The sequence below is a fragment of the Brassica napus genome, chromosome C3 (assembly GCF_020379485.1).
Source record: "Brassica napus cultivar Da-Ae chromosome C3, Da-Ae, whole genome shotgun sequence".
Classification (NCBI taxonomy): domain Eukaryota; kingdom Viridiplantae; phylum Streptophyta; class Magnoliopsida; order Brassicales; family Brassicaceae; genus Brassica; species Brassica napus.
Window position 1 is genome coordinate 22,805,768 of NC_063446.1, and position 19,245 is coordinate 22,825,012.

At 35.6% G+C, this 19,245-nt stretch overlaps 1 protein-coding gene across 1 annotated transcript; it reads right to left on the reverse strand.

The window, feature by feature from the left end:
• Nucleotides 1-2,606: 2,606 nt before the first annotated feature.
• On the reverse strand, nt 2,607-5,038 carry LOC106388694 (transcription factor UNE10). Its single transcript, XM_013828824.3, has 6 exons — nt 4,816-5,038; nt 4,271-4,739; nt 4,075-4,170; nt 3,826-3,891; nt 2,912-3,298; nt 2,607-2,835 (listed from the first exon to the last, which is right to left on the reverse strand). The coding sequence occupies exons 1-6, from the start codon at nt 4,896-4,898 to the stop codon at nt 2,752-2,754; spliced, it is 1,185 nt and encodes a 394-aa protein (XP_013684278.1). The 5' UTR covers nt 4,899-5,038; the 3' UTR covers nt 2,607-2,751.
• Between the last annotated feature and the right edge of the window lie 14,207 nt (nt 5,039-19,245).

Below are 19,245 nucleotides of genomic sequence, written 5' to 3' on the forward strand. Positions count from 1 at the left end.
ACACTGGTTATTAAAACGTTATACTCATTTTGCTTGTCGTTCTAGACTCACAGATTAATAAAACATTTAAATTTATCTATTTACTAGATAAAAACATCATTATCAATACACCTAACCAGATTTCAACCAATAGAAAAATATATTAGAATAAAAAATCAAAAAATTTTGCATTGAAATCATAAAATGACACTAATTTTGGAACGAAAAATTTTGCTTTAAAACGATATCTAATTCAAAACGGAGGGAGTAACCGTCTAGATTTTAGTAATAGGTGATAATGGATCAAGTATATACTAAATGTTTTATCTCACCCATTACATATTTCATATTAAACATTTCAGATTTATTTGTAAATGGATTCAAATGCCTGTTACCCTTCACTCCTTTTGATTAACATCGCGTCGCAAGTCACAACCACCGTTTAGTTGGGGCGATTCGTATATTTTGGGAGTATATAATATAACATACATAACTATCAAACCAACTGGTGTCGACCTTTGGTGTTAGCTGATTTGATTTAACTCTTTTTTGGAATAAATAAAATAAAATTTCAGAGCAGCTGTCCAATAGCAAAATGACAGGTGGGATCTAGGGTTTGTGGTCATTACGATCGACTGATTACTACTACTTAACTTGGCATTATTCATTTATTTGGAGTCACTTTTGCTTATTAATAATTAGATTTTTTGTTTACAAACGTGTGGTGATAGTCTGGGACAAGTTGACCTGTTGACACCCAATCTCATTTACAACACCTTTTACAAATATAAATATTCGCACACTGTTACAAACATTATCATCAAATTATTGTGGAATTTTGCAGACAAAGCATATGCCCTTGTGTTTCCTTCGATTTGGCTTTTATATTTATTCGTGGTGTCATAATTAATTCGTGAAAACGAAGGATTTTACAATAGTACCATATTTTTTTTAGTATTTGTGATTTGCTTTGTATTTCACGGATATCTAATTTTTTCGATTTTTTTTGCTTCGTAAAAATAATATTCAATTTTCTGAATATTCAAAAACTTTTTTGATATTTGCGAATATTCACGGATATTTACGGATGCTTCATCCACTTTTTTCACTACAAATCTAAAAAAATATCAAATTATTTTTTTATTTTTTAGAAATATATTTTACATGATAAAAATATTAAGTAAAAAATTAATGAAACTAAATGTTTTATTATTTAAAATTAATAATTTTCTTATAAAAATGTTTTTAGAAAAAATGTAGTTTTGTATAAAGATTTATATTTTTTTAATTTAATATTTTATAAGTAATTTTTAAAATAAAATTTAATAAATTATATGTTAAATAATTATATAAGATTATACATTTAAAACTCTACATTTAATCGCAGATATACATCTATTTGTACAAAAGTCGGAGCGGAACTGATATCCGTCTCTAACTTTTTATAGTATTTGTGATTTGCTTCGTTTTTAACGGATATTGATTTTTAATATTTGTTTTGCTTCAAAGATTTACAAATATCTGGATTTTCTGGATCGAATCAAAATAAATAATGAATCGAATTAAATTTAACGAATAAAATGCTCTGCCCTAACTGTAAGGATACTGAAACCACCACTTATCAAAAAAAAAGTAGTTGTTCGCTTCTGATTTTAGAGTGAGGTTACAAATTCATTCAAACATAATAATTATTTTCTCGGACGATATTCAGATACAACCGGATCCTTTTTAGGTGCTTTAAAAGGTAATCATAGTCATGTGTAGCCTATACATCTTATATATTAAAACAGAAGTCACAACCTTGATTCATGTATGATTTTTTTAAAAAATAGACCTAATGTACATATTACTAGAAAATCATGTTACATTTAATCTTTAATCTTATCATTATTATAGGTCTAACTAACTCACTTTCTAGATTATAGGAACTAAATAATATGTCTATAACACAATATTGCTACATTGTAGGAATTGAATAACTATCAATCATTTCCAAGCAAAAAAAAATGATCTGAAAACTCTGTTATCAATTTTTACTTCTATATCATGTACCATCGTATTTGAAAGAGACTGTAAGGAGCAAAAATATTTTTCGAGACTTCTACACCTAATCAGGTGCATTTTTAAAACTAAACTGTTTTCACATTGATTTGTCTTTTGTATATAGTTCATTTAAAAAATATAATTAAATGTTTAATTAAATTCTTTATTAAATTTATACATGAAGCTTTAAGTTTAGTTTTTGTTAACTTTCTTATTTTGTGAAATGTTTGATTATCTTTGGAGATGATAATACTTTAATATTTTCCAAATTCTATTTCTATTTATTTATTCAATAATGAAATACTAATCCAACAAACAAAAAAAATATATAAGAAGAAATAAACACATGTGAAAGTTTGAAACAATCTATTTGATGGAGAACAAGTATACTCTAATATTATTATGTTTGAACAACCTTAATATACTCGATAATATAAATCTATGAAGCTAAAAGTTTAATTTTTTAATAATTTGTGAAAGTTTGAAACAACCAATTTAATAAAAAAAAATATACGTTAAAATTATTATGTTTTAAAAAGTGATAGAAACACCGCATATACATTATAATATATACCAATTTAGAATTGAAAACAAAATGTTTATATAAAATTAAATAAAAACAAACATCCACGCGGTTGCACGAGTCGAGATCTAGTACAAATTAAAATACAATGGAATATGCATTTATTGTCGATATGTATAACACATATGTAAACGTAAGGTAATATATCAATTTTGATTTGAAGGAGGAAGCTGTTGCTGCATTTGATGATATAACGCAGCCATCCTGCTATATGCTTCCATCGTCGTTGGCTGCATGTCAATTCTTCATTAGATTTAAACAAAATTGAAGTATAAAAGTTTTATATAAAACAAAAAGTTGTATAACCTGCGAGGAGCATGCAAGAAAGGCTGACATAGGATCGGGGATAAGAGGAGACTGAAATCGAGGGTCGGTGGAAGAGGAGGCATCCCATGATGTAGAAGTCATGGGCACAAATGGGTTCTGCATCATGTTGGCATGGATATTAGGAGCCGTTGCAGTAGCAGCTCGGTTCATAGAACTAAGGTCGACAAGACCTAGACCGGGCATCCCCATGCGAAGCCCTAAGCCCATGGAACTGGACATGAGATTTAGTTGAAGTTGTTGTTGTTGCTGCTGCATGGCCATGGGAAGCATCATGGAGGGCATGTTCATTCTGCTCATCATGTACACTTGTGCTTGGAGTTGTTTCAAGTACTCTATCACTTCATCCAACATGGACGCTTTATCGGTCTAGTTCCAAATTGTAACTTATCAAACCATTCACTCCTTTTGATGTATTATTTAACCAAACCAACTCAAGGGATGATCGATGAACACATGTCTACACTAATTAATAATAGTACACTATACATATGTAATGTAGATTGTGTTAATTGATTGTGTTGGTTGAATTTTGATTGACAGCCAAAATGTGGCATATAGTAATTAAGGGCATATGAATGGACCAATTGGCCGGACAAAGTCGTAAAGAGATGTAAAATCAGTTTTTCGGGGCCAAACAAATAAGAGAGATCGAGCATAAGTGTGTGGAGTAAAACCATCGTATGAGATCCATTTCTTTGTATACATTCATTTTCCTTTGGTCCACCACCCTTCTTATCCCCTCTAGCTATTTTCGTACCTACTTTATTTATAGTATTTTTTATTATTATATATTATTACGTACGTATACTCATATAAATTTGATTTAGCAGTTGACCAAAAGAAGAGAAAATAATAATTTAACGACAGTTTATGATGCATGTAAAATGAGGTACCTTGCTGGAATTGGGAACCAGTTTCTGCAACGTCTTCATCCTTTGATTGATCTTATCTCTCCTCTTCTGCAATAAAACCAATCAAGAGACAATCACCAATGTTTAATTAATGAATATTAACTCTGAAATTTCATTCCTATACAAAGAAAACATTAACTATGAAACACTAGTCGACGAATAACAATATAATTATTCCTCTCAAAATAAATAAATAAGAGTAATAAATGGTTGAAGGAGTGAATGAATTACACGTTCGGATTGGTTGTGAATAGCAGCGGCTCTGCTTCTCTTGGTTGAAGCTGATGATTTTCCTCCCGTTTGCTTCTCTTCTTCTTCTTCCTCCACCTATATATAGCGTTGTAATTCAAAAATATTTTTTTTAAGTGATATATAATAAATTAATTAGAAGGAATAAGTTATAATAATAAAATGAGAAACTAATTGCCTGTGGGCGGCTGTGGCAGACGGAGTCATGATCGTCGATGTTGGTGGTTTTGGGGAAAGGCTTCCCGCCGGAGCTGGAGTTATCATCCAGCGATGTTGAGGTGAAGCCGTAGGTGTCAATGGTCAGGCGCTGGCTCCTGCTCGCGCTCCACTCGGGCGCCACTCTGGCTCGTTTCCCACCATCCATGGGATGACCATCGCTACACGAGCCCACGCCGGTGGCGGGCTGGCTCTGCTGCTCGGGGACAAGCGCGTCCATGCGGACCCTGGAATAGCGGTGGTGGAACGATGGGACGAGCTCATCGGTGGGCTTAGGGTTAGGGAAGCGAGTAGCTTGGTCCACTATTGACTCCAACGTTCCACCGGCGCCAGTGGAGAATTTTGACAGAGCAGGCACCCGCGGTGGACATAAGCCGTGCAACCCTAGTTGCCCGTTGTGCCACGTCAGCTCGGCTACCTCATAGTCTAGCCTGCACAAGACATAGATAGACTATAGTTAATTATTACATATTGAGGCCAATAATATACTGATAAAATGGTACATACGTGGGGATATCTGCAGCTTTAGTGGAGCGGACGGTGGCCGCCGGAGTATCATCGATGTGGTAGTTTGGAACACACTGGCTCATCCTGAAGCTGACTTGTGTATATATTGCTATTATCAAATTTAGAGGATGTTACGTTGAGATGTTCTCTTTCTTATAATGTTTCTTCTTTTTGTTATGTAAACTATTTGTAGCAATGGAGGAGTGGGGACATATACTTGACTAGTTAACCATATATATATAGGAAATTTTCCAGAGTTTACCGCAGGCGAAAGTTCACCAACCAATAATAAATAAAAATAGTAATAGTTGTAAATTATTTTTTAATATTTTTAACATCGTCAACGAAACATTAAACCCTAAACTCTAAATAATAACCTTAAACCTTTAAATTTTTAAATTCTTGGGTAAACCATAAACCCTAGGTTTAAGATTTATCCAACGGTTTAGAATTTGGGATTAATGATTTAGTGTTTTTAAGATTTAATGTTTAGTGTTTATGATGTGGAACTTAAGATTTATCCAAGGGTTTAGGATTTATCCAATGGTTTAGGATTTATCAAAGGATTTAGGGTTTATCCAAATATTTAATGTTTAGTATTTAGGATCTGTGTTTTGCTGACGACGTTAAATTTTTTTCAAGCTATTACTATTTTTTATTTATTTTTAGTTTTTATTTAAAAAATATAATATAATTTTTTTTTTTTTAAGATACGAAATACGAAAGAACAAAATACTATTCGTTGGTGAATCTAATGGGTAAATCCAAGGAAAACTCTATATATAGCCTAGGTCCCTTCAGTTAAAGCTGTTGAATGTTCTCTCGACAACTTTATTAAACGTGGGGACTGATAACACATGTGCATACAAAGTTTGTTTTGATAGTTTTTTTTATGGGAGGAGTTTGAACTAGGTCGTCCTAATCTCTCTCTTGGTATGGAATCAACCATTGGTAATATCTCTTGGCACCACGTAGAGGAATTTTAAGCATATTGTATTGTAACAATTCCTCTAAATTGAACTACAACTATTTTAGGAGAATTTTCCAAAATAATCCAAAATATGAAATAAAATGAAAATATATACCACATATTCAAATGCAAAAGTAACATAAATGTGTAATGAAATTATAACTATCTTTTTATGACCAAAAAAAAGTAAACATATTTTGACAATTATATCCTTAAAATCTAAACAAAACAATGAATCTTGTGAGAGATTTCTTGAGGAAATTTCAGAGAAGAAATATATTTATGACCTTAATTTTATAGTTAAATTATAAGAGTTGGAAAATTATTTAGTGGAAAATAAATTAAATATTGTCAATATAAAAAATTATAAATCATGTAATAAAAAGTTAATAAATTTGAACAATTATTTTGATGAAAGAATATAGATTGTAAATTAAGTTCATGCATTGGTTAGAGTTTGCTAATATATGTTCTAAGTAATATTGTGTTTTCAGGATTAGATTTGGATTATTAAATATCTTTTTGAAATGTTACTTTAATATATATGATCAATTGTGTATACATTAAACAATTTAGAAGGTGATTCTATGTTGTAGTGAAGGGTTTACTGATACTTAGTTTAATTATTTGATTTTAGAGTTTAGGGATAGGTGATTTTCCGAAAAAGCTTGTGAAACAGTCTCATTAAGTTGAATTTATGGATTTGTTCAAATCTAACACACACAAAAATACTCATGTTAAATCTATAGATCTACCTCACATAAAGAGGATATGACCGCGAAATAAAAAAACTGTTTTGATAAATTGTAAGAAGGATATGAGACAAAGAGAGTATAAGCAATTGATACAAGGTTTGGTATCCTAAATTTCAAATAGATTAGAGAGTTTTAAAGAGAGAAATATTAGATTGTTGTTGCACCTATTTTAGAGAGAGGAAATGTGTAAAACAAAATTATATAATCTTAATTATGTTAAAAGTTTTTGGTGTAGAAGACTTCATGGATCATGAAGTCTACTTACTCATGAAGTAGTAAAATTTCAAAGCCCATAATATCTCGTAAGAAAGCCCTTTTCGAATTCAAATTTCATATATGTAATTAATTGATAGTCCAGAGTATTCGGCCCAATTTAAACCCCAATGATAATTGTAATAAAACCCAAACGTAATTATCTTTTCTCATCAAACCAGAATAAATAAACATAGTCAGCATATATATATGTATCGTTTGAGTTATTTATTTGTAAGAATGTAGTAAACCCTGGATCAAGAAGTAGTAAACCCTGGATCAAGAACTTGAATTCGAAAACCTAACTTCCACATGGAAAATACATTAATTCATGTGTATAACATACCAAACTTCTATAACGAGTTATATGTCCAATATATAATATGGCGTTGTTTGTGTTAGATTTATCTTCAATCCTTACCCTAATGTACTTGGCATAATGTATCTAAATTGAAGCTGATCACATATTCCATGACTTGTGACATTTACCGAAGCTCAGTGATACATGAAGGATTGAAGGGGATCAGATAACGATATTTTACGAGTAAATTAGTATAGTGTTAATGTTTGCCACAAATTTGTAATATATTCCAGGGACAAATACTACTAGATAACTACACTGAAGAAAAAAGACTTAACTTGTGTAGTATCAAGTATGTCGATTATGATGGGTGTCCGAATAACGTATCATATGTTGAAAAAAAATAATCTTATTCTTCCGTCCCTAGAATTAATATTTTAAAAAGTATTTTTATTTTACAAAAAAATGTCATTTTATAACTTTAGTACAGAATTGTTAAACAAAAATTATTTTAATAGTAACTAAATAAAAAATATTAGTAATGAACAGATGGTGAAATAAATAAATAATTTATTAATATATGTGAAAGCTTTACACTCCTTGTAAAAAAACATAGATAATAGCAAAAAATATTGTTATTAGTGGAATCCAAACAAATATTCTGAACTTTGTGAAATCAATTAAGAACCAAACATAACATACAATCTCGTGATCTGAGATCATCTTTTTACGCATCTATTTGAATTATATATATTGAACTTCAAACTCCAACGGATGCGTTGACTGTTTGAAGTGGAAGAAAACAAAGAGGTAGATGCCCATACTGTTACTCTTAATCTTTGATTATGATGGTGCCTTAAAACGATACGTTAAAAAAAAAATTAGTGCACAATCTTATTCTTTTCCATCTTAGAAAGGATATTTTTTCATTAAAAAAAACTTTAAACTATATGTATCTCTTCACTTTGCAACTACATGTTTTAATGTTTTCTTTTCTTTTTTGTTTTCAATTGACATAACTTTTATTCTCTTTTTTTGTTCTAGTAAGTTAATTATATTTCTCTGCACTATTTTTGTTTTTTAAGATATTAAATACTGTATTTGCCTCACCAAACTAGAACGTATATTGTACATGACACTAATTAACATTCATCATCCTTATTTTAGAAGTTATAATTGTTGAGTATTTAGTAAAGAAGATCAAGACAATGTCAAGACAAGCTTAGGTGTGGAGAGCAAGCTACTAAAGACATGGCACTACTCACGTGACTTATCAAGATGAAGGACCACAAGATGAGCTGTTTTGTCTCGGTTTGATAAAGCAAAAGAAACAACAGTTTGTCGGCTTCTCTGCAGGAAGTTAACGTTGTGGCTTTAATGGTCCGTACGGATGGAGCGTGGCCAGCTGGAGCATCCGAAGCGCTTTAGGTTAAAGTTTGAGTAGTATATAAGTTTGTCTTAGTAGAGAAAGAAAGGGGGGGCAAGATAGAGTGAGAACATTTTTTTCAAAGTATAAGCTTGAGAGAGTTCTTGAGAGTTTGTAAGATACGTTTAAACCAAGATAGGTACTGCAAAGGCCTTGAGGTTAAGATACACTTGTAAACTCTGATCTAGTGGATTCCGGGAGACAGTTTCCGGCCCAGACTAACACCCTTGTTAATAGGTGTAACTGGGTTAACAATCTTGAGTGTCTTGTTTTGTTTTCTCTTCTACTTTCACAATCTGTTTCAGGGAAGAACTTTACCACCAAACATATTTCATAACCGGGTTATCATTTTGCTCGATTAAAGCTGAAGTCTTGGTGAGTGTGTGTGAAGTCTGAAGGCAAATATACACCTTGGGGTGTTAGATTTTCTCACATATTGGTATCAGAGCTCCAGGTTCTGAGTTGGTTTGCGTTCAAGACCATGACTTTGCCAAGAGTTGAGCTGGAAAAGTTCGATGGTCATGGAGATTACATGCTATGGAAGGATAAGCTCTTAGCTCAGATGGATCTTCAAGGGCTGAGCAAAGCCTTAGAAGAATCTGACAAAGTTAGAGAGAAAGTTCGAGATCCAGATGAAACACCTGAAGAGAAGAAAACAGCTGAAGAAAAGGAAGAAACTTTAGCTGAGAAAATCAAGAAGGCCAGAAGTACCATAGTACTGAGCGTCACAAACAGGGTTCTGAGGAAGATAAGAAAGGAAGAAACCGCTGCAGGGATGCTTAAGGCATTAGACATGTTGTACCTTGCCAAAGCACTCCTAAACCGCTTTTATCTCAAACAGAAACTCTATGGGTTCAAGATGTCTGAAAGTCTGTCCATTGAGAGCAACATTGATGAGTTTCTACATCTCATAACAGATCTAGAGAATATTGATGTTCAAGTTGCCGATGAAGACCAAGCTATATTGCTCCTTATGTCTCTACCAAGACAGTTCGATCAACTAAGAGACACTCTGAGGTATGGCACAGGAAGAACAACTCTCACTCTGGATGAAGTTGTTGCAGCAATATACGCAAAGGAGCTTGAGAATGGGTCAAACTCCAAAGGGTCTAAAGGTGAAGCAGAAAGCTTGTATGTTAGAGAGAAAGGGGATCAACGTGGAAGATCAGACAATAGAGACATAAACTCAAGGTCTAAGTCACGTTCAAAGTCAAGAGGCAGGAAGGTATGCTGGTCTTGTGGTGAAGAAGGACACTTCAAGGGCTCTTGTCCAAACAAAGGCAAGACCCACAACAAACCAAAACACCAGGGGAGCAGTAGCAGAGGAGAAGCTGTAATGGTGAAAGATAACAAGAATGAAGCTACAGGTCTTTATGTGTTAGAAGCCCTTTATTCAACAGACATAAATCTCGAGAATGAATGGGTCTTGGATTCTGGATGTAGATATCATATGACATACAAGAAGGAGTGGTTTGAAACACTCAATGATGTCAGTGGAGGTTCAGTACGCATGGGAAACAAGACAACTTCAAAGGTCAGAGGTGTTGGGACAGTAAGAATCAAGAACGAAGATGGCTCCATGTTTCTGTTAACTGAAGTAAGGTACATTCCAAAAATGGATCGAAATTTGATGTCAGTAGGAACAATGGAAGAGCTCGGATACAGTTTTGTGTCAAAAGAAGGCATCTTGAGCATCCATAAAGATAACAAGACTGTCTTAAAGGGAAAACGACATGACAAACTGTATTTACTTCAAGGAAAACCTGAAGTTGGTCAGTCTTATGCCACTGAAAGAAAGAATGATGACACTATCTTGTGGCATCGAAGATTAGGACACATGAGTCAGAAGAATTTTAGTCTACTGGTGAAGAAGGGTCTACTTGATAAGAAGAAAGTCTCAGAGTTTGATATGTGTGAAGATTGTGTCTACGGGAAAGCCAAGAAAGTCAGTTTCTCAGTTGCAACTCACGATACAAAAGACAAGCTAGATTATGTACACTCAGACTTATGGGGAGCACCTAGTGTTCCATTCTCGCTTGGGAAGTGTCAGTACTTCATCTCGTTCGTAGATGATTATTCAAGAAAGACATGGGTATTTTTCTTGAAGCATAAGAAGCGTTTGATAAGTTTGTAGAGTAGTGTACTATGGTTGAAAACCAAACAGAAAAGAAGCTGAAAGTGCTGAGAACAGATAATGGTCTTGAGTTCTGCAACTCAAGATTTGATAACTTCTGCAAAGAGAGAGGAATTGTAAGACACATGACATGTGCTTACACACCTCAGCAAAACGGCGTGGCCGAGAGGATGAACCGCACTATACTAGAGAAAGTCAGAAGCATGCTGAGTGACTCAGGCCTACCTAGGATGTTTTGGGCAGAAGCTACTCAAACTGCAGTCACACTGATCAACAAGACACCTTCCTCGACAATTAAGTTTGAAATTCCAGACAAGAAATGGACAGGGAGATCACCAGTATACATTTGAGAAGGTTTGGATGTGTCTGTTTTAGTCATACAAATGACGGGAAGCTCAGTCCAAGAGCAAAGAAGGCAGTTCTATTGGGATATCCTTCAGGAGTAAAAGGTTACAAAGTATGGTTGCTTGAGGAAAAGAAATGTCATATTAGTAGAAATGTTATCTTTCAAGAGAATGATGTCTGTAAAGATGTCACTCGGAAAGGGAAACAAAAGGAAGATGATCAACATGAGACTACAGAAATGGCATTTGACATTGATCTTGGAGAGGAAGGAGATATCACCTCAGGTGGAGATACTCAGAGTAACAACGAAGTCTCAGGAGTTGATCAACATGAAGTTGAAAATCAAGAAACAAGTGATCAGAATGATAAGGATGATCATGACTCTGAAAATGATCAAGATCAGGAAGATGAAACAAGTGAATCACCTGATAGCTATCATCTAGTCAGAGACAGAGAACGTAGAACAGTCAGAGCCACTAGAAGGTTTGATATTGAAGGTTATTTCAGTGAAGATACCGACGATGAAGAAGACTGTTTTTGATGTTGAGGTTCTGATCACTACGGTGGATGGTGACCTCAAAGAACCGTCTAGCTATCAAGAAGCTAGAGATGATGAAGACTCGGAATTTTGGAAAGGAGGAATGGATGAAGAAATGGATTCTCTACTGAGAAACCACACTTGGATTGTTGTTGACAGACCAAAAGGACACAGTGTGATTGGGTGTAAATGGATCTACAAGAGGAAGAGTGGGATTCCAGGGGTTGAGAGACCAAGACACAAGTCACGCCTTGTTGCCAAAGGCTACTCTCAAAAGGAGGGAGTAGACTACACAGAGATTTTCTCACCAGTGGTAAGACACGTATCTATAAGGATCCTTCTTGCCATTGTAGTTGAAGAAGATCTGGAACTAGAACAACTTGATGTAAGAACAGCTTTTTTACATGGAGAGTTGGATGAAAAGATCTACATGGAGACACCTGAAGGATATGAAGATCAGTTCAAGAAAGGTCAAGTCTGTTTGTTGAAGAAAGCTTTGTACGGATTGAAACAGGTACCAAGAAGATGGAATCAGAAGTTTGATGGATTCATGGCTGAACTTAACTTTATAAGAAGTTATAGAGACAGTTGTGTGTATGTCAGGACATGTGGAGACGGCGCAAAGGTCTATTTGCTAATCTATGTTGATGACATGTTGGTGGCTGCCAAAGACAAGAAGTTGATCCTAGAGCTGAAGGAGCAACTTAGTATGAAGTTTGAAATGAAAGATCTCGGTCCAGCAAAGAAAATTCTTGGGATCGAGATCAGGAGAGACAGAGCAAATGGGAAACTATGGCTATCTCAGGAAGGTTACATGGAGAAAGTTCTGGAGACGTATAAGATGGAACAAGCCAAAGAAATTGTAACACCACTGGGTGCTCATATGAAGTTTCGCTCTGCTACAAAGGAACAGTTGCGAGATGATGAAGATTACATGAAGACAATACTGTATGCTAATGCAGTTGGGAGCTTGATGTACTCTATGATATGTACAAGACCAGACATGGCTTACCCTGTGGGAATAGTCAGTAGATTCATGGGAAATCCTATCAAGGATCATTGGCTAGGAGTAAAGGATTATGAGATACATCAGAGGATCATTGGAGATGAAGCTCTGCTACAGGAAAGGGTCTGATTTTGTGTTGAAAGGCTACTGTGACTCCGACTATGCAGCTGACCGCGATAAGAGGAGGTCAATTAGTGGAGTTGTGTTTACTCTTGGTGGAAACACCATTAGCTGGAGATCAAGGTTGCAGAAAGTGGTAACTCTCTCAACTACGGAGGCGGAGTACTTGGCTATGAATGATGCAAGAAAAGAAGCTCTGTGGCTCAAAGGCCTACTAATGGATTTTGGGTATGAACAGAAGTGTGTTGAGATCTTCTGTGACTCTCAAAGCGCTATTGCATTGTCCAAGAACAATGTGTATCATGAGAGAACAAAACACGTTGATACCAAGTACCACAAGATCTGAGAAATCATTGAGAAGGGTTTCTTGAAGGTTACAAAGATATCTACATTGATCAATCCATCGGATATCTTCACGAAGATTATACCAGTCAGTAAGTTCAGAGCTGCAATGGACTTGCTGAGGGTTAAGTCTGAGTAATCAAGCTCAGGCTCCGGGAACAGAAATCCATAATCTAGACATCATGCACCTACCTCTACATCTCAAGACAATTCGTCTATTTCAGTCTTGTTGATCTGTCTTTACTAGGTGGAGATTTGTTGAGTATTTAGTAAAGAAGATCAAGACAATGTCAAGACAAGCTTAGGCGTGGAGAGCAAGCTACTAAAGACATGGCACTACTCACGTGACTTATCAAGATGAAGGACCACAAGATGAGCTGTTTTGTCTCAGTCTGATAAAGCAAAAGAAACAACAGTTTGTCGGCTTCTCTACAGGAAGTTAACGTTGTGGCTTTAATGGTCCGTACGGATGGAGCGTGGCCAGCTGGAGCATCCGAAGCGCTTTAGGTTAAAGTGTGAGTAGTATATAAGTTTGTCTTAGTGAAGAAAGAAAGGGGGGGGGGCAAGATGGAGTGAGAACATCTTTTTCAAAGTATAAGCTTGAGAGAGTTCTTGAGAGTTTGTAAGCTACGTTTAAACCAATATAGGTACTGTAAAGGCCTTGAGGTTAAGATACACTTGTAAACTCTGATCTAGTGGATTTTGGGAGACAGTTCCCGGCCCAGACTAACACCCTTGTTAACGGGTGTAACTGGATTAACAATCTTGAGTGTCTTGTTCTGTTTTCTCTTCTACTTTCACAATCTGTTTCAGGGAAGAACTTTACCACCAAACATATTTCATAATCGGATTATCATTTTGCTCGATTAAAGCTGAAGTCTTGGTGAGTGTGTGTGAAGTCTGAGGGCAAATATACACTTTGGGGTGTTAGATTTTCTCACAATAATGGTTGTTAATCAAATGGGTCTAAGATTATTTGAGACCGAAAAATGGTTGCAGTGAAATGATATATTTGTCATTCTTTTTAGCGAGGATTTTTCTTTGAACATCCTCAATTTAATTTAACTCAAACTCCAAATTTTTATTATAAAACATTCTGCATTTCAAAACTATTTTTAGATGTTCTTTTTCCTCTATATTTCAAAAATAACATCCATTTATATTTACATAATTTAATATCAGTATTATATATTGATAAAATTAAATATTTCTTTATTCAAAATATACCTTGAAATAAGAACCACTTTTATTTAGAGTTTCAGAAATTGTTTTTTGAGAAATTTGTTTTTAAAAATAGATAATATAGTAGAAATGGTATTAAATCTAAAAAGATACTATCCCTACCTTACAAACACAAATTTATATAGATGAAAACTCATTTGATTTTACAAAATATATAGAAAACCTCTGATTATATAGTAGAATTAAAAATCGCTCGATAAAAAAAATTCACAGTATGAAATACCAAGGTTTTGTAGTTTTGTGTTTTTTCTTAAAGGATAGTTGTCATTAATAATCAGAAAATATGAGCTATATATTGTGATTAATTATCGTAAAAAGGTTAGAATAAGAAAACAACATGTGGAAAGGAGAGAGAAAGGAGAGAGAAAGGAGATCTGAGTTTTCTTTCCGGCGTACGGCCGGCGCGTGAGCGTCCGTGCCGTCGCCGGAACCTTTATTCCTTTTCATAGAGGTTTCTTTTGGCCTCTTCTTCGTCGCCTCTCACCGATCGCTTTGTCTGAGCTCTGGATTGGAACCATCCTCCAACGGTGGTTTCCTCGCGTGGAGGGAAGACGCGGTCGCGTGGAGGCTAACGGAGTGAGAAGAGACGCTTGCATGTGTCAGTGGTGATTCTGGGAGATGGAGGCTATCACAGATCCGTCGTCGCCGGTTTGTTTTCAGGGAGGTGGAGGCTTCTTCAGCTTCGCCGTCGCCGGTTCTAGTTCCCGGGAAGGGGAGGCTTTCTCTGTTCCGTCTTCGCCGGTTTTTGCTCCGGAGGGTAGGGGCACACATAGCTCTACGCTGTCGGTTTAGGTCCCCGTTGTGTTTTGGGGTTTTTTTTCTTTGTCTTTACTAGTATGGATTGGGTGGAATTTGCGGGGTGGTTCTTGTCGTTAGGGTGGTTGTTTGGATTTGAAGGGATGAGCGATCGGTAGACGATGAAGCTCTCCATCGATGGCGACGATGACAAGAGAAGGAAAGTGATACGCCCAAAATAAGGATCACTCTTTCGGTAAGGTTGATATGAACTCAGATCCGAGAGGATTGAGAACTGATGGATCGAGGGGTGACACTAAGGGTTGCGGAATAGCCCAAAGATACTACCAGACTTCGATCGTTGCCGGATGTGACGCACCGGTCCAACAAAAGAAGGATCGAAACTTGGAGATAACCTCACCAAGAAACTAAGAAGTGTTCTAAACAAAGAACAATGAGAGAAACTCATAAAAAAGGAAAAACAATCTGTTTTATTTCGTGGCTCTAAGGCCTTATTTATAGGATTACAAGTTGTAGAGATCCAAAGAAAAATGTGCTAAAAACAAGACATTGGAAATAGAAACAAAGACTTGACTAAATAAAGTCTTTGACTGAAACTTGGACTACCTCTTCATATAGCCACGACCAGGACTTTGAAAGGTGAAGAATATACTCCTGATATGGGCCAAGACATGTCCCTTTGAGGCCTGGTCGAAATCCATCTTTTCCCTTAGCCAATATTTATCGGTTTCTCCATTTGGCCCAAACAAGTTCGTTTTTGAATCTTTTTGAAAACCATCAAGCCCAATGCTTTCTTGAACATTAAGAACATGAATAATAACCTTTTTCATGATTTAATTGACCATTGGTTCATCAGAAAGAAGGTTAGCCATTTCGAGCTTCTCGGGTGGTCTGAATTCGCGAGAACTGAAGATCACCTGATTTGTAAATAGCATAACTATCACATATGAACTCCGTTTGATCTGATTCTTCTTCAAGGAGCTCCGTAATTGAGTTGAGAACATTCTCCAAGTGATTTCATGCGTAGAAGCCTCGTGCTTTGGAAGATATGAGTCAAACAATGAACATATATCTTTACTGCTTTCCATGATCAAGCCATGCATGCCTGTTTTGCCCGGTGCGCTACCCCACGGCACATCATTCCCTCCCTCTTGAAAAGGATTTGACCTCAAATCCATTTCACCTCTATCAAAAGGAAATGAATAAGAGAAAACGAATTTTAAAATCTTATAAAATTCAATGAAGGAAAAGTATGGACAGAAAGTTCCTTGGAGTTTTGGACTTGTTTTCCTCAAGTACTTCCAGTTCCATGTCCCTGATACATAAGAAATTTGGCGTTCACCAGTGTTTTCTCTCCTTGGGAACTGATCATACTTATCCTGTACTTTCAAAACAACTAGGGAAACCACATCAAATCTGCGAGAGAAATAATCAAAGAGTTTCTCTATCCTTAGGACATCAAGAACATGATCCAAGCTCTTAGGATAATCATCAAAGAATGTGTTGTAAACCAAGATGACATCAAAGCTCAAAACAACACAATTTTCAAACATTGGTTTCAAATTATGCCAAGGTTTATCAGTTTCAACACACAAGTTATCAAGCTTCAAAACAGAATCAAAAATAAAATCGGTTTCAGCTCTATGTGATTTTTGTTTCAGCAACTTCTTAACCAAAAATTCGTCCAAGGCACAAGTGGATGCAAATAAATTACCAGTGATCAGTTCATGTCTATAAGGGCTCAGATTAAAGTCATTTTCTTTGAAGACAAATGAATAACACGATTTTCTAGCACAAAAATCAGACTGTTACAAATCAAGCTCAAATGACTTTTCAAGATGATCAAAACTTTTGCTATGTTTCAAAAACTGATCAAGACTCAAAACAAATCCAAAATGGATGTCATTGCCATTTTGAAAACGTTTTTGATCAAGAATTCCGTCAAGTTCAAATTTCTCAGAAGAATGAATCATGTTATCAAAAACAGAATTTGAAACACAAAATTCTTTAACTTTGTCAAAACCAAAACGATTTACAACAGGAGAACTGATCTTAACAAACATTTCAGGCATAGAATTAAGTAAATAAAGTTTCTCACAGTGCTTTTTAGGCAAAGGCGTAGAAGTTGTGCCTGGATCAAAGCAAAGATGTTTCTCTATGATGATGGATGATTTGCTTGGTGCTTCCTCATCAAAGATTGGATCAAGCTCGTCTTCTTCATCAAAGATGGGACTAAGATCATTGTCCAAGGATCTCCTAGTCTCAAGACGTGGTCCTTGATGTTGGTAGTTCAATGGTTCTTCCTCAAAAACCTGTGAAACTAGAACAAGACTACTCGGATGCTCCGGTTCAAAACAGGTTAGTCCATTAGTCTCTTCATTATCAATATCAAACATAAGATCAGGTTTTGGAGAAGGAAGATCACATTCATCCTCACAAGTGATCCAACTTTTCATTAGCTCTTCATCATACTTATCAAAAATTGGTAAAGAATCTGAAAAATCTTTTAGATCTTCAAGGTTGTTTTCAGATTTACCTTTGGGTTTTTCACTGATGAAAATTGATGGCTCAGCTACTGGGGCACGTGTGGGTGTGCTCTTCTTTTGGCTCTTGCTGACGTCCTTGAGGGCTTTGTCCACACCCTTCACAAAGTTATCACAAAATTGTTGGACATCAAACTGAAAATGTTTCCTTTTTGGATCAGCTTCGCCTTTGGACGTTTTGAACTGCTCTTTGCACCTCCTGTTCGGCATCTTATGTGGTCTTCTTTGGGCTAGTCTTTCCTGCACAGGAACAAAATCATCAAAAACATTCAATGAATTTTGAGATGAAGATTTAAAGTTAGCCTCTCGTTGGAATTTCTTCTTGCTACTTCCCTTGTGAAGACCAAACATCTTTATCCTGAAAAATTACTTAACACAAAAGGGTTAACAGATAAAATAATCCTCACACTCTCAAGTGTTTGATCTCACCCACACAAGTGTTTCTCTAAGATTTTAGTGGTCACTCAAGAGTCTCCTCAAGGTTCTAAGAGAACAAATCAAGAATCCCAATGGGTAGATCCAAAGCAAACAAAAGGTTTTTCTCAAGATAGATAGATAAGAGATTTTTGATTTTTGAAATCCGTTTTAACCACCTCAAAGGCTGGATTTCTCCTCAGCCAGCAGGCTTTCTCTTCCACCACCAATCCACAAAACAAACTTTGAACTTTTTCTATTTTTTTTTTTTTTTGAATCAAATCGTAAATCTTTTTTTTTTTTATAAATGGATGGTAATGAGGGGCCCGGATTCAAGAAAGGTAGAAGAAGAAGTGTTTGAAGAAGATGGAGAGATGAGAAGATGGAATGATAATAGAGTTACCGGAAGAGTGGCTCTGATACCACTTGATACGCCCAAAATAAGGATCACTCTTTCGGTAAGGTTGATATGAACTCAGATCCGAGAGGATTGAGAACTGATGGATCGAGGGGTGACACTAAGGGTTGCGGAATAGCCCAAAGATACTACCAGACTTCGATCGTTGCCGAATGTGACGCACCGGTCCAACAAAAGAAGGATCGAAACTTGGAGATAACCTCACCAAGAAACTAAGAAGTGTTCTAAACAAAGAACAATGAGAGAAACTCATAAAAAGGAAAAACAATCTGTTTTATTTCGTGGCTCTAAGGCCTTATTTATAGGATTACAAGTTGTAGAGATCCAAAGAAAAATGTGCTAAAAACAAGACATTGGAAATAGAAACAAAGACTTGACTAAATAAAGTCTTTGACTGAAACTTGGACTACCTCTTCATATAGCCACGACCAGGACTTTGAAAGGTGAAGAATATACTCCTGATATGGGCCAAGACATGTCCCTTTGAGGCCTGGTCGAAATCCATCTTTTCCCTTAGCCAATATTTATCGGTTTCTCCATTTGGCTCAAACAAGTTCGTTTTTGAATCTTTTTGAAAACCATCAAGCCCAATGCTTTCTTGAACATTTAGAACATGAATAATAACCTTTTTCATGATTGAATTGACCGTTGGTTCATCAGAAAGAAGGTTAGCCATTTCGAGCTTCTCGGGTGGTCTGAATTCGCGAGAACTGAAGATCACCTGATTTGTAAATAGCATAACTATCACATATGAACTCCGTTTGATCTGATTCTTCTTCAAGGAGCTCCGTAATTGAGTTGAGAACATTCTCCAAGTGATTTCATGCGTAGAAGCCTCGTTCTTTGGAAGATATGAGTCAAACAATGA

What these genes read in the sequence shown, in the direction of transcription:
- LOC106388694 (XM_013828824.3), bottom strand. Translation starts at nt 4,898, where the DNA reads ATGAGCCAGTGTGTTCCAAACTACCACATCGATGATACTCCGGCGGCC. An exon ending in AAAGCTGCAGATATCCCCAC is followed by an intron (nt 4,740 to 4,815) that starts GTATGTACCATT and finishes TGTCTTGTGCAG; the next exon opens with GCTAGACTATGAGGTAGCCG. An exon ending in TTCACAACCAATCCGAACGT is followed by an intron (nt 3,892 to 4,074) that starts GTAATTCATTCA and finishes GTTTTATTGCAG; the next exon opens with AAGAGGAGAGATAAGATCAA.